At 39.0% G+C, this 14,582-nt stretch overlaps 1 protein-coding gene across 1 annotated transcript in view; it reads right to left on the bottom strand.

Moving 5' to 3' along the window:
- Positions 1-1,126: 1,126 nt before the first annotated feature.
- Positions 1,127-14,582, bottom strand: part of JAM3 (junctional adhesion molecule 3) — a 70,491-nt gene continuing 57,035 nt past the window's right edge. Inside the window, exons 7-9 of the mRNA XM_007948736.1 lie at positions 1,680-1,809; positions 1,538-1,592; positions 1,127-1,162 (exon numbers count right to left, since the gene is read on the bottom strand). Of these exons, the coding sequence (XP_007946927.1) occupies positions 1,127-1,162; positions 1,538-1,592; positions 1,680-1,809 (221 nt within the window). The remainder of the gene's footprint in view (positions 1,163-1,537; positions 1,593-1,679; positions 1,810-14,582) is intronic.

The raw sequence follows: 14,582 nt of genomic DNA on the forward strand, positions 1-14,582 counted from the left end.
TTTTTTTTGGAGAGATGGTACAGATTTCAACATTGCTCAGTTGGAGCTTTTAAAAGTATCCTAAGCAGCAGTGGTTTGATATACAGATGGCACAAGTCCTTTATGAAAAATGCTAAAACTTACATGGAAAAAGGAATGTTCTAGTAAGCCTCCTTGAAAGGGAATTCGCTAATTCCTGATATTTTCTGATATAACACTAGTGGCTTGGAACTCCTGCCTACAGTTAAATGGTTTTAAAAAAATAGGTTATTTAATATTGTATGACAACATATTTACAATTTAAATAGAAATTTTCTTTTCAATAATCAAAATACATCTTTAGCAAAAATTTAGATGTAAAATTTTATAAAATAAATGAGGTGTATAGAAAAGCAAAACATTATTTTAGTACCATTTCAAATTTAGCCTAAGGTGGTTTTCCTAAAATTCTGAAACCCTCCAAGGGCAAGCAGGATTCCTGCAGATAAAAAAAGATCTTTTTTCCAGTGAGCAGTTTCCCTCTTGATTTTGGTTGTTTTTACAAAATGCTGACCCCAAAATATATTCCAAGATGGACACTACAACACTGATCAACAAAAATATTAACCAATTGTGTGATGCTTTAAAACCAGTCAGTTGTATATAAACTTCTCTGGGTTCATCTGACAAGCTCTGCAGGTAAAATTTCCTCCTGGGGCCCAGGCTCTCAGGTTTCACACTGCTGGTCCATGAAGCAACTTTGTCATCCCCTCACATAGCATTCATACTAAGTGATGAACAACTAGTGGCAAAAAAATTGGCTTCATAAGTCCTCAGTGCACAAGCACAGGAAAAGTTTATGTGAGAAATATCTTCAGTCACGCTAATACTCACATGAGAATCAGACCAGCAACAGACTGGGAATCATTCTGTGGACTAATTTAGTTCTTTTCCTTGTGATTACTATGCCCATCTTGAGGAAAATTCTTTTATTCATGTGGCTTGTTAAAAATTAAGAAAGGAGTAGCGGTCAACTTTGGCAAAAAAAAAAAAAAGCTTTTGCATGAGTGTCTAGCTCTTTCCAAGTGCACTTTGCTCATAGGTTGTTCTTAATAGGAGTTTCTAGTAGAGGTATTTGCATGTGCTCTCTTGACCATACCACCAGATTTTAGATCACAAATGATGACTTGTGTCGGAAGTCACCCTGAAAAGCAATACAAAGTTACAATGTGGCCTTCCTCTGCCAATCCAGGGGACTAGTGGAACAATAGGAAAGGAAAGCTCATGGTCAACTCTAACAGTGGCTTCACCATTTCCCTGAAAAGACCTACAGAAAAACAAATCAAGTAACCACCGTTCTTAAAAAGTAACATCTAGCGTTTGCAAACAAGAAGCACCATTCAAATGTGCACATACTACTAGAAAGGGATAAAGAGTACAGAGACTGCAATGTAATTGGAGATCTTTTTCATATGGGATCTCCTTGGTTTTGAAACAGTAATGTCAATTTCCCTGCTAGGTACACCTAGATCTCTAGGTCAGCTAAACCATGTCTCTGCTCTTTTCCCTTCCTCCTTACCTCATCATCTGTCCTGATATAGTTAACACCATCAGGCTTCCCTGGGTTCTTATAGCTGTGAAATAGAAGAAAAGCAGTTCAATGATTACTGGTTGTCACATTAACCCCAACAATTCTGACTTTTCCTTGTAAGACAGGCTACCTTTCTCCATCCTGTTTGTTGTTGATGAAGTAACCACGTCTGTATGCACAGCAAATACCCACTGTTATCAGGGCCAGTACTGCGAGGACAACCAGAACCCCTCCAATAATTCCACCAATGTTCAGGTCATCTGAAGAAAAGGAGGTTTGAAGGAAAAGATATGAAGGCTCTGAGGCCACGTTCCTTCCTTTCCCCTTCTTCCCCTCCCCTCCCCTCCTTGGCTCCCATGCCTGTCCCATTCAGGAGAACATTTCAGGTCTTTCTAGCCTGGAACACACAGGACACCATGACCCCTGATCTTGCTTAAAAAGTACTGAGATTTCCACAGGTAAAAGGAGCTTGGCATTTTATAAAAGGCTTCAAAACCTAAGTAAATCCCTGGGAATATTATTAATGGAGCAAAAAGTTATGCTATAAGGACAGAATTCACAGCTTTTTGCAATAGCTTATTTGGGAGACAGTTGGTTTCAAATATTTACTAAAACACTGGACAAAAGTGAAAATACCAGGTAAGAGCTTCACCTTTCACTGCACTGGCTGCCTAATCTCAGTTAAAAAGCTTAAAGGAAACTACCTTGATTCCAATTACATCAGCCTCTTCCCTTTTTCATTTCTTTATAGGAGGCTGCTTTTCACTGGGGTGTGGCTCTGTATTTAAGGCTCAGGCCTGAGGTAGGCTGACCCAGGGCTTGGCATCTGCTTTTCGCTTAGGTGTGCCTGTGGCTCTATATTAAGTCTGGACCCAAGGTAGGTGGGGTTGGGGCTGGGAGGCTGCTATTCACTTGCGTGTGGCTCTGTATTCAAAGGCCGGGGCCTGAAGCAGGCTGGCCCAGGGCTTGTAGGCTGCTTTTTGCTTGGGTGTGGCTCTAAATTAAGGCCAAGGCCTGAGGTAGGTGGGCTGGTGGTTGGGGGCTGATTTTTGCTTCTTGTTGTTATGTGCCGAGTCAGCCCCGACTCATAGGGTTCTCTTATTTAGGCCAGGACCTGATGTAGGCAGGCCTGGGGCTTGGAGGCTGTTTTTCGATTGGGTATGGCTCTATATTAAGGCGGGGCCTGAGGTAGATGGGCTCGGGGCTTGGGGGCTCCTTTTTGCTTGGGGAAGGCTGTTTATTAAGCCTGAGGCCTGAGGTAGGCGGGCATGGGGCTCACGGGCTAGTTTCACTTAGGGGCGGCTCTATTTTAAGGTCATTGCCTGAGGTAGGTGGGCACAGAAGGGTTAAGAACAACCAAGGGAGGCAAACTTTTAAGTTCATCATCCTGTGGTAGCTTACATATTGCTGTGAGGCTGGAGGCTATGCCACTGGTGTTGCAAAATGCCAGCAGGGTTACCCATGGTGGACAGGTTTCAGCAGAACTTCCAGGCTAAGACAGACTTGGAAGAAGGAAAAGGCCATCCACTTCTCAAAGAATAGGCCAGTGGAAACCTTATGAACAGCAGTGAAACACTGTCTGATATATTACTGGGAAAACTTTATGAACAGCCCTGAAACATTGTCCAATATAGTGCCAGAAGATGAGCCTATCAGGTCGGAAGGCAGTCACAGTTTGACTGGCAAGAGCTGACTCCTCAGAGTACAGACGACCTTAACAATATGGATAGAGTAAAGCTATCAGGACATCCATTGGCTGATACGGCATCACTCAAAATGAGTAGAAACAGATGCAAACATCCATTAATAATTAGAACATGGAATGTACGAAGTAAGAATCTAGGAAAACTGGAAGTTGTCAGAAATGAAATGGAACACATAAAGATCGATATCCTAGGCATTAGTGAGCTGAAATGGACTGGTGTGAGCCGGACTACTATGTTGGGAATGCATTCAGTGTCACAAAGAGTGTTTTGAGATCTGTCCTGAAGTACAACACTGTAAGTGATAGAATAATATCCATATGCCCACAAGGAAGACCAGTTAATACCACCATTGTTCAAATCCATGCACCAGCCACCAAAGCCAAAGATGAGGAAATTGAAGATTTCTACAACTTCTGCAGTCTGGAATTGACCAAGCATGCAATCAAGATGTGTTCATTATCACTGGTGACTGGAATGCAAAAGTTGAAAACAAAGAAGAGTTACTGGTAGTTGGAAAATATGACCTTGGTGATAGAAATAACACTGGAGATCACATGATAGAATTTTGCAAGACCAACGACTTATTCATTGCAAATACCGTTTTTCAACAACATAAACGATGACTATGCACGTGGACTTCACCAGATGGAATACACAGGCATCAGACTGACTACATCTGTGGCAAGAAGCAATGGAGAAGTTCAGTATCTTCAGCTGAAACAAGGTCAAGAGCTGATTGTAGACCAGACCATCAACTGTTCATCTGAAAGTTCAAGTTGAAGTTGATGACAAAACAAGTCACGAGAGCCAAAATATGACCTTGATAATATCCCTCCTGAATGTAGAGACTATTTAAAGAATAGATTTGATGCACTGAACACTCATGACTGAACACCAAAGGAACTGTGGGATGACATCAAGAACATATCCACAGGGAAAGCAACTGGTCATTAAAAATACGAGAAAGGGCGAAAAGACCAAGACGGATGTCAGAAAAGACTCTGAAACGTGACTTTCAGCAGAGAGTAGCTAAAGCAAATGGAAGAAATGGAAAGGTAAAAGAGCTGAACAGAAGATTTCAGAGAGCAGCTCGGGTAGACAAAGCCAATTACTATAATGAAATGTGCAAAGACCTGGAGTCTGAAAACCAAAAGGGAAGAACACGCTCAGCATTTCTCAAGCTGAAAGAACTGAGGAAAAAAAATAAGCCTTGAGTTGCATTAGTGAGCTGAAATGGACTGGTTTGAGCTAGACAACTATATGATGATCTGTTGAAAGATTCTATGGGCAAAATATTTAATGATGCAGGAAGCATCAAAAGAAAATGGAAGTAATACAGAATCACTGTACCAAAAAGAACTGGTCGATGTTCATCCATTTCAGGATGTGGCATATGATCAAGAACCAATGGTACTGAAGGAAGAAGTAGAAGGTGCACTAAAGGAAGTAGCAAAGAACAAGTCTCCAGGAATTGACAGAACACCCATTGAGATGTTTCAACAAATGGATGCCCCACTGGAGGCACTCACTCAGCTATGCCAAAAGATTTGGAAGACAGCTACCTGGCCAACTGATGAAAGAGATCCATATTTGTACCCATTCCAAGGAGAGATGATCTTACAAAATGTGGAAATTATCAAACAATATCATTAATATCACATGAAGTAAAATCTTACTGAAGACAATTCAAAAATGATTGCAGCAGTATATTGACAGAGAGCTACCAGAAATGCAAGCTGGATTCAGAAGAGGATGTGGAATGAAGGATATCATTGCTGATGTCAGATGGGTCTTAACTGGAAAGCAAAGAATACCAGAAAGATGTTTACTTGTGTTTTACTGACTATGCAAAAACATTCAATTGTGTGGATCATAACAAATTATGGATAACATTGAGAAGAATGGGAATTCCAGAACACTTGATTGTACTTATGAGGAAACTGAACATAGATCAGGAGGCTGTCGTTTGAACAGAACAAGGGGATACGGCATGGTTTAAAATCAAGAAGGGAATGCATCAAGGTTGTTTCCTTTCAGCATACTTATTCAATTTGTATGCTGAGCAAATAACCCAGGAAACTGGATTATATGAAGAAGAACACAGCATCGGGATTGGAGGAAGACCCATTAACAATGTGTGATATGCAGAGAACACAACTTTGCTTGCTGAAAATGAGGATGACTTGAAGCACTTACTGATAAGGTTAAAGACTACAGACTGCAGTATCGATTATACCTCAATATAAAGAAAACAAAAATCCTTACAACTGGTCCAATAAACAGCTTCACAGTCAATAGAGAAAAGAAGTTGTCAAGGACTTCATATTGCTTAGTTATATAATCAACACTGATGGAAGCAGCAGTCAAGACATCAGATGACGATGTTTTGCACTGGGCAAATCTGCTGCAAAAGACCTTTCAAGTGCTGAAGAGCAAAGATGTCTCCTTGAAGAGTAAGCTGTGCCTAATTCAAACCATGGTATTTTTCAATCGCTTCTTATGCATGTGAGAGCTGGACGATGAATGAAGAAGACTGAAGAAGAATTGATGCTTTTGAGTTATGGTGTTGGCGAAGAATACTGAAAGTCCCATGAACTGCTAAAAGAACAAATCTATCCTGGAAGAAGTGCAGCCAGAAGGCTCCTTGGAAACGAGAATGACCAGACTTCATCTCACCTACTTTGGTCATGTCAGAAGGGAACATTCTCTGGAGAAGGATATCATGCTTGTAAAGTGGAGGGTCAATGAAGAAGGGGAAGGCCCTCAATGGGATGGACAGACACAGTGGCTGCAATGATGGGCTCAGGTATAGCAGAGATCATGAGGCTGTCACAAGACCAGGCAGTGTTTCGTTCTGCTGTGCATAAGGCTGCTATGAGTCGCAGACAACTCAGTGGCACCTAACAACAACTGTAGTAGGCAAAGGGATTCACTAATCTACAGTATGGCAGCAGTGGTGTCTGTACTTTATGCAAAAAAGAACACATGGAGAAATATGCAAGGAATATATCAACAAAAGCCAGCTAACTTGGACATTATTAAAATTCTCCCTTGTTAGGTACTGTTGAGTTGACTGTGACTCACAGCAGCCCTATCCACAACAGTGAAACATGGCCTGATCCTATGTCATCTCCACAATCGTTGCTATCATTGCAGCCACTATCAATCCACCTCGTTGAGAGTCTTCCCTTTTTCTCTGACTCTCCACTTTACCAAGCATTATAATCTTCTCAAGGGACTGGCCCCTTCTGACAATATGACCAAAGTAGATGAGATGAAGTCTGGCCATTCTGGCTTCTGAGGAGCATTCTGGCTGTATTTCTTCCAGAAGAGATTTGTACATTCTTCTGGCAGTCCCTGGTATTTGCAGTATTCTTTGCCAACACCACAAGTCAAAGCCATCAACTCTTCTTGGGTCCTTATTCGTTGTCCAGCTTTCACATGCATATGGAAAAAAAAAAAAAAAAACCCACTGCCATCGAGTTGATTCCAAAACCCATTGGGTTTCCGAAATAAACCTTTACAGAAGTAGATGGCTCAGCCTTCCTTCTGTGGAGTGGCTGGTGGGTTTGAACCACCAACTTCCTAGTTAGCCGTCAAATGCCTTAGGCATTGCACCACCAGAGCTGAGGTGATTAAAAATACTGTCCCTTGGATAAGGCACACTTGAGTCTTCAAGGTGACATCATTGCTTCTTAACACTTGAAAGAGGTCTTTTGTAGCACATTCGCCCAGTGCAATATGACATCTGATTTCTTAACTGCTGCTTCCATGGGTGTTGATTGTATATCCAAGCAAACTGAAATCTTTGACAACTTTAATCTTTTGTCCATTTATGATGTTGCTTATTGGTCCAGTTTTGAGGATTTCTGTCTTCTTTATGTTGAGGCATAATCCATACTGAAGACTGTAGTCTTTGATCTCCATCAGTAAGTGCTTCAAGTCTTCTTTACTTTCAGCAATCACAGTGTGTCATCTGCATATTGCAGGTTGTTAATGAGTCTTCCTCCAATCCTGATAGCACGTTCTTCTTCACATAGTCCAGCTTCTTGGATTATGTGCTCAGCATACAAATTGAGTAAATATGGTGAAATTATACAACACTGATGTACTTCCTTCCTGATTTTAAACCATGTAATATCCCCTCGTTCTGCTCGAACAACTACTTTTTGGTCTATGTACAGGTTCCTCATGAGCACAATTAAGTGTTCTGGAATTCCCATTCCTTGCAATGTTATCCATAATTTGTTATGGACTTAGAGTCAGTTCTGAAATGGGATAAAATATAATTTGGTCTTATGAACCCGCTCTTCCTCCAGTTTCTCTCATTTATAACAGAAATGTCTATGCTATTTTTTACCATTGTACTTTGGAAATGTGTAACTTGTATTTAGTTTCACAGGTTCACAAATGGAAAAGAATTTTTCCTTAAGATGGAACACACACAAAGTCTAACCCATAGTTGATTTAGATGATTCAGTAGATGCGCCTTTGGACTCAGAGTCAATGCTGAAATGGCATAAAACTTTTGGGATGATGTGATGGGGTGAATGTGTTTTTCACATGAAAGTAAAAACAACAAACCAAACCCACTGCCACTGAATCAATTCCAACTCATAGAGACCCCCATTGAGTTTCTGAGGCAGTAAATCTTTACAGAAGTAGATTGCCCATTCTTCCTTCTGTGGAGTGGCTGGTATGTTTGAACCACCAACCTCTGGTTATCAGTCAAATGCCTTAGGCACTGTGTCACCAGAGTCCTTTTCACATGAGAAGCACATGAATTTTGAGGTGTAAGAGGGTGGAATGTTCCAGATTGAACTGTGTCCTTCAAAAATGTGTTGTAAATCCTAAACCTTTATACACGTGGGTGTAATCCCATTTGGGAATAGAACTTGCTTTGTTATGCTAATGAGACCAGATCAGTGTAAGTCATGCCTTAAACCAATCAACTTTGGGATATTAAAAGAGCAGATTAGGCAGAGAGAAGCAAGTAGAGATAGACTGCGATAAATGCCAGGCCACATGAAGATAACCAAGGAACTGAGGTGAAACAGATAAGGACCTTGCCCCAGAGCCAACAGAGCCTTCCCCTATAGCCAGCACCCTGAACTGCTATCCTTCTAAACTGTGAAAATAAATTTCTGTTTGTTAAAACCACCCACTTGTGGTATTTTTGTCATAGCAGCACTAAGAAACTAAGACAATAAATGTATACATAAAAATCAGTTTGAAATGTTGATTTTTAAAAAGTCAATTTCCAAACCCCCATCACTTGAAATTCAAAAGATCCAGGTCATAGGCCAGTAGTCTTCCTCCAAAAGAACTACCCAAGACTACTTTCCCAAATTGGACAGACAGGGAGTCTCCCCAGGAATAGCTGTGAAAATTCATTTCAAACATTTACATTTCAAAATAACCCCACCCCTAGAGACATTCACCAAGTCTGGAGTGGGGTCCTGGAATCTGCAAGTAACTGTTCTACCAAATGATTCTTATGACCAAGCAATTTTGGAAAATAGTACTCTCGGGGATGGTTGTAAGAGGTAGGAGGGATGGTTTCAAAAATTTCCCCATATAATTCTGATGTAGCCACTCTGCCCCCATTATCCCCCAACACTTCCCCTTTAGAACCAATACCCTAGAGATGGTCTCATCCCAGAACTACTGAAACCACTGAATATAAATTTAAAATTTAGATTTAAAACCACTGAATTTAAAATCTGAGTTGCAGTTTTCTGCAAAATGATTATACCTGGATCAATTTCTGAGGAACTTTATTTTGATAACTCTGTCACCAAAGAAATGGAGTTTATTAAACTCACTGTTAAAAAGTTACATAATTAGCCATGTTTCCAATGTCAGAACACTCCATACAGTCTATTTCAAAGAGATAAACATTGCAAGGATCCACTTATCAAAGCATTTAGGTGTTATTCAGAACTTTCTCATCTGTCCTTTCAACATACTCAAATGGATTTGGGTATATCTAGTCGACTTCTGAATATGTGGCCCAATGGTAGAACAGTTGCCTACAATGATGATTTATATTAAATTTTAAAAGTGTCCTCTCTTCATTGTTGGGCAATCTACTTCCATAGTGATACTGCCTTGGAAACCCAAGGAGGGGTCGTTATGAGTGGAGTCCGACTCAATGGCACATAACAACAACAACAACAATTCATTTTTCACACTCTGGATAAAAACTTTTCAAACAGTAACTCACAGGAAACAACCTAAGTACCTATCAATGGATGAATGGATAAGCAAAATGTGGTATATATATACAACAGAAAACGACTCAGTGATAAAGAAAAATGAATTTGTGAAACATTTTACAGTAGATCAACCTGGAGGACATTATGTTGGATGAAATAATCACAAAAAGACAAATTCTAAGTTCTCGCTTTTTTAAAAAATACATTTTATTGAAATATAATTTATGTACAGTGAAATACACAAAACTAAACTGACATGGGTCAATGCATTTTTTTTTTCAGTGTTCCCTCCCCTCCCCTCCCACCCCTGGCAACCAACAAAGAAAGTTTCCATATATAAACCTTTCCTTGACATTTTACAATAATGAACTACTATTTTATTTGTCCTGTGATTGACTTATTTCACTCGGCATAATATCCTCCAAGTTCAACCATGTTATAAAGTGTTTTTGCAGATTCTACATTATTTTTTAGTGTTGCACAGTATTCCATTGTGTGTGTATATACCATAGTTTGGTTATCCATTCTTCAGTTGATGGACACCTAGGTTGTTTCCATCTTTTTGCTGTTGTAAACCATGCTGCGATGAACATGGGTGTGCATATATCTGTTCTTGTTATGGCTCTCACTTCTTTAGGATATATACCTAGTAATGGGATTGCTGGGCCAAATGGTATTTCTAATTCCAGCTTTTTAAGGAATCACGATACTGCTTTCCACAGTGGTTGTATCATTTGACACTCCCACCAGCAGTGTATGAAAGTCCCAATCTCTCCACATCCTCACCAGCATTTGTTATTTTCTGTCTTATTGAACTTTGGCATTAGTGCTGGGGTGAGATGGTATCTCATAGTTGTTTTGATTTGCATCTCTCTGATGGCTAATGATCATGAGCATTTCTTCATGTATTTGCTGGCCACCTGAATATCCTCTTCGGTGAAGTATCTATTCATGTCTTCTGCCAATTTTTAAATTGGATTGTTAATCTTTTTGTTCTTGAGGTGTTGGAGTTTTCTATAAATTTTAGAGATAAGTCACTTGTCAGGTTTGTCGTTGCTGAATATTTTTTCCCAATCTCAAGGTTCTCTTTTGACTCTTTTGGAAAAGTCTTTTGAAGCACATAAAAATTTAATTTTGAGGAAGTGCCATTCATCTAGTTTATCTTCGGCTGGTTGTGCATTTTTGGTTATGCTTGACAGCCTATTTATGACATAAAATAGGGCCCCTAAATTTGACCTTAGTTTTTCCTTGAGGAACTCTATAGTTTTAGGTTTCACATTTAAGTCTTTGATCCATCTGGGGTTAGTTTTTGTGTATGGTGTGAGTATGGATCTTGTTTCATTTTTCTACAAATGGATATCCAGTTTTGTCAGCACCATTTGTTAAAAAGTCCTCCTCTTGCCCATTTAGTGGATTTCAGCCCTTTATCAAAAATCAGCTGACCATAGGTCAATGGATCTACTTCTGAGTTCTCAATTCTGTTCCACTGGTCTATGTGTCTGTTATTGTACCAGTACCAGGCTATTTTGACGACTGTGGTTGTATAGTATGTTTTGTGATCCGGGAGTATGAGACCTCCTACTTTGTTCTTCTTCAGTAGTGCTTTCCTTATTCAAGGTCTCTTTCCTTTCCATATAAAATTAGTGATTGGTTTTTCCATATCCTTAAAGAATGCTAATAGGATCTGGATTGGGATTGCATTGAATGTGTAGACTGCTTTGGGTAGTATTGACATTTTTTACAATGTTGAGTCTTCCTATCCACAAGCATAGTATTTTCTTCCAATTATGTAGATCTCTTATGGTTTCTTGGAGTAGTGATTTGTAGTTTTCTTTGCACAGGTCTTTTGTGTCCCTAGTGAGATTTATTCCCAACTATTTTATTTATTTATTTTTTTGATAGCTGTTGTAAATGGTCTTTATTGTAAATTGTATTGATTTACTGATTTGCTTTTCAGCAATCTTTTTGCTGGCGTAGAGGAATACAGCTGATTTTTATATGATGATCTTGTATCCCGCCACTATGCTAAATCTCTCAATTAATTCCAGTAGTTTTTTTTGCTGAGTCTCTTGGGTTTTCTATGTATAGGATCATATCATCAGCAAGTAGGGATAGTTTGACTTCTTCCTTACCAATATGAATGCCTTTGATTTCCCTTTGTTGACTTATTGCCCTGGCTAGGACTTCCAATATAGTGTTGAATAGAAGTAGTGATAGAGAGCACCCTTGTCTGGTTCTTGTTCACAAGGGGAATGGTTTCAGTTTCACTCCATCGAGAATAATGTTGGTTGTTGGTTTTTCATAGATGCTCTTTATTATGTAGAAGAATTTCTCTTCCTATTTTTGCTGAGAGTTTTGATCAGGAATGGGTGTTGGATTTGATCAAATGCCTTTTCTGCATCAATTGATATGATCATATAGTTCTTTTCCTTTGTTTTATTTATGTGGTGGATGAGGTTGATTGTCTTTCTAATGTTGAACCATCCTTGAATAACTGGTCTGAACCCCACTTGGTCATAATGTATTATTTGTTTGATATGTTGTTGCAGTCTATTGGCTAGGATTTTGTTGAAGATTTTTGCATCTGTATTCATGAGGGATATTGGTCTGTAGTTTTCCTTTTGAGTGATGTCTTTACCTGGTTTTTGTATCATGTTATACTTGCTTCAGAAAATGAATTTGGGAGGATTCCATCCTTTTCTATGTTGTGGAATAGTTTGAGTAGGACTGGTGTCAGTTCTCTGAACGTTCGGTAGAATTCGCCAGTGAAACCGTCTGGGCCACGGCTTTTTTATTTGGTTGGTAATTTTTTTATCCCAAGTTCAATTTCTTCTTTTGTTATGGGTCTGTTTAAATATTCCACCTCAGCTTCTGTTAGTTTAAGTAAGTAATTTGTTTCTAAAATCCTATCCATTTCTTCTAGATTTTTTAATTTGTTGGAGTATAGTTCCTCATACTATCCTGATATTATCCTTTTCTGTTGGTTTTGTTGTGGTGTCACCCAATTCATTTCCTATTCATGTTATCTGTATTCCCTTCCTCTTTTCCTTTGTTAAATTTGCCAGTGGTTTGTCAATTTTTTAATCTTTTCAAATAACCAACTTCTAGTCTTGTTGATTTTTTCTATTGTCTTTCTATTTTATGTTTGATTTATTTCTGCTCAAATCTTTATTATTTGTTTTCTTTTGGTGACTGGAGGTTTTTTTTTTTTTTTTTTTTTGCTGCTCTTTTTCTAATCGTTGAAGATGTTTGGTGAAGGTGTTGATTTTGGCTCTTTCTTCTTTTTGATGTATACATTTATTGGAATCAATTGGCCTCTGATCACTGCTTTTGCTGTGTCCCAAAGAGTTTGGTATGTTATGTTTTCATTCTCGTCTGATTCAAGGAAATTTTTAATTTCATTTTTTTATTACCCAGTTGTTTTCAAGGAGGGTGTTATTTAGTTTCCATGTGTTTGCTCTTTTTCTGTTCATCTTCCTATTCTTGATTTCTAATTTTATAGCATTGTGATCTGAGAAGATGGTTTGCAGTATTTCAGTGTTTTTAATTTACTGAGGCTTGCTTTGTGGCCTAACATATGGTTATCCTGGAGAATGTCATATGTGCACTGGAAAAGATTGTATATTGTGCTGTTGTTGGGTGAAGTGCTCTATAGATGTCTATAAGGTCAAGTTGGTAGCTTGTATTATGTAGTTCTTCTGTGTGTTTGTTGAAATTCTTCCGTTATTTCTCTTATTGAAAGTAGTATATTAAAGTCTCCTACTATGACTGTGGAATTATCTATTTGTCTTTTCAGTTCTCTTAGAGTCTAGTGCATGTATTTTGGAGCTCTTTCACTAGGTACACAGATATTTATTATGGTTATGTCCTCTTGTTCAGTTGATCCTTTAATCATTATATAATGTCCTTCCTTGTCTCTTATGGTGGTTTTTGTCTTAAAGTCAATTTGGTCTGAAATTAATATTGCCACTCCTGCATTTTGTTTTGTTTTGTTTGCCATTTGCTTGATATATCTTGTTACAGCTTTTGATTTTTAGTCTATTTTTGTCTTTGTCTCTAAGGTGTGCCTCTTGTAGACAGCATATTGATGCGTTATATTCTCTTATCCAGTCTGCAACTCTCCATCTCGAGTGGCGTATTTAATCCACTGACATTCAGTGTAAGTTTGAATTTGTTGCTGTCATTTTACTATGTGCTTTTTCATGGTGTTGCTGATTTCTTTGTTCCCTATAATTTTCTGTGCTGAGCTCATTTTGTTTATGAATTACGTTATCACTTCCTTCATTGCTGTTGTTTTCGTATTTGCTAAATATTTGTGCTGTTTCTCTTTTTTTTTTTTTTTTTATTTTGATGTGAAAGTTTATCATTTTTCTTTGAGATTACCCTGTGATTTATACTTTTCTTCCCAAGTTAAGAATAGTCCATTGTATCTTGCAACTCTCTTGACTTCCCTACCATTTAGAAGTTCGGTAACTACACAGTTTCTTCCCTCTTTTTGGCTGTTCTTGTTATGTGCCATCGAGTCAGACCTGACTCACAGCGACCCCTCCTTGGGTTTCCAAGGCAGTATCACTACAGAAATAGATTGCCCAGCCTTCCTTCTGAGCAGTGCCTGGTGGGTTTGAACCACCAGCCTTCTGGTTAGCAGTCAAGTGCCTTGGGCACAATGCTATCAGAGCTTTTGGTTTGTAGTTGTCCTCATTTGCCAACTGATGGCTCTGTTTCCCTGTTTACAATCTTGTAGGCTTATTTACTTTGGATATTTCCATAACTCGGTTGGTTTCTAGATTATGTCGTCATGTGTGTTAACGGTCAGTTGTTGTTTGCTGTTCTTGGTTCTCTGCCTAAAGGCCTCCCTTTAGCATCTCTTGTAAGGTTGGTCTGTTGTTGTTGTTGTTGTTAAGTGCTATCAAGTCGTTTCTGACTCATAGTGGCCCCATGCACAGCAGAAAGAAACACTGCCCAATCCCACGCCAGCCCAATCCCTGCTATACTTGAGCCCAATATCGCAGCCACCGTGTCAATCCATCTCATTGAAGGCCTCTCCCTCTTTCGTCAACCCTCCACTCTACCAAGCATGACATCCTTCTCCAGGGAATGGTCCCTTCT

Source organism: Orycteropus afer, unplaced genomic scaffold, assembly GCF_000298275.1.
Source record: "Orycteropus afer afer isolate SDZICR_OR568_19922 unplaced genomic scaffold, OryAfe1.0 scaffold00221, whole genome shotgun sequence".
Lineage (NCBI taxonomy): Eukaryota > Metazoa > Chordata > Mammalia > Tubulidentata > Orycteropodidae > Orycteropus > Orycteropus afer.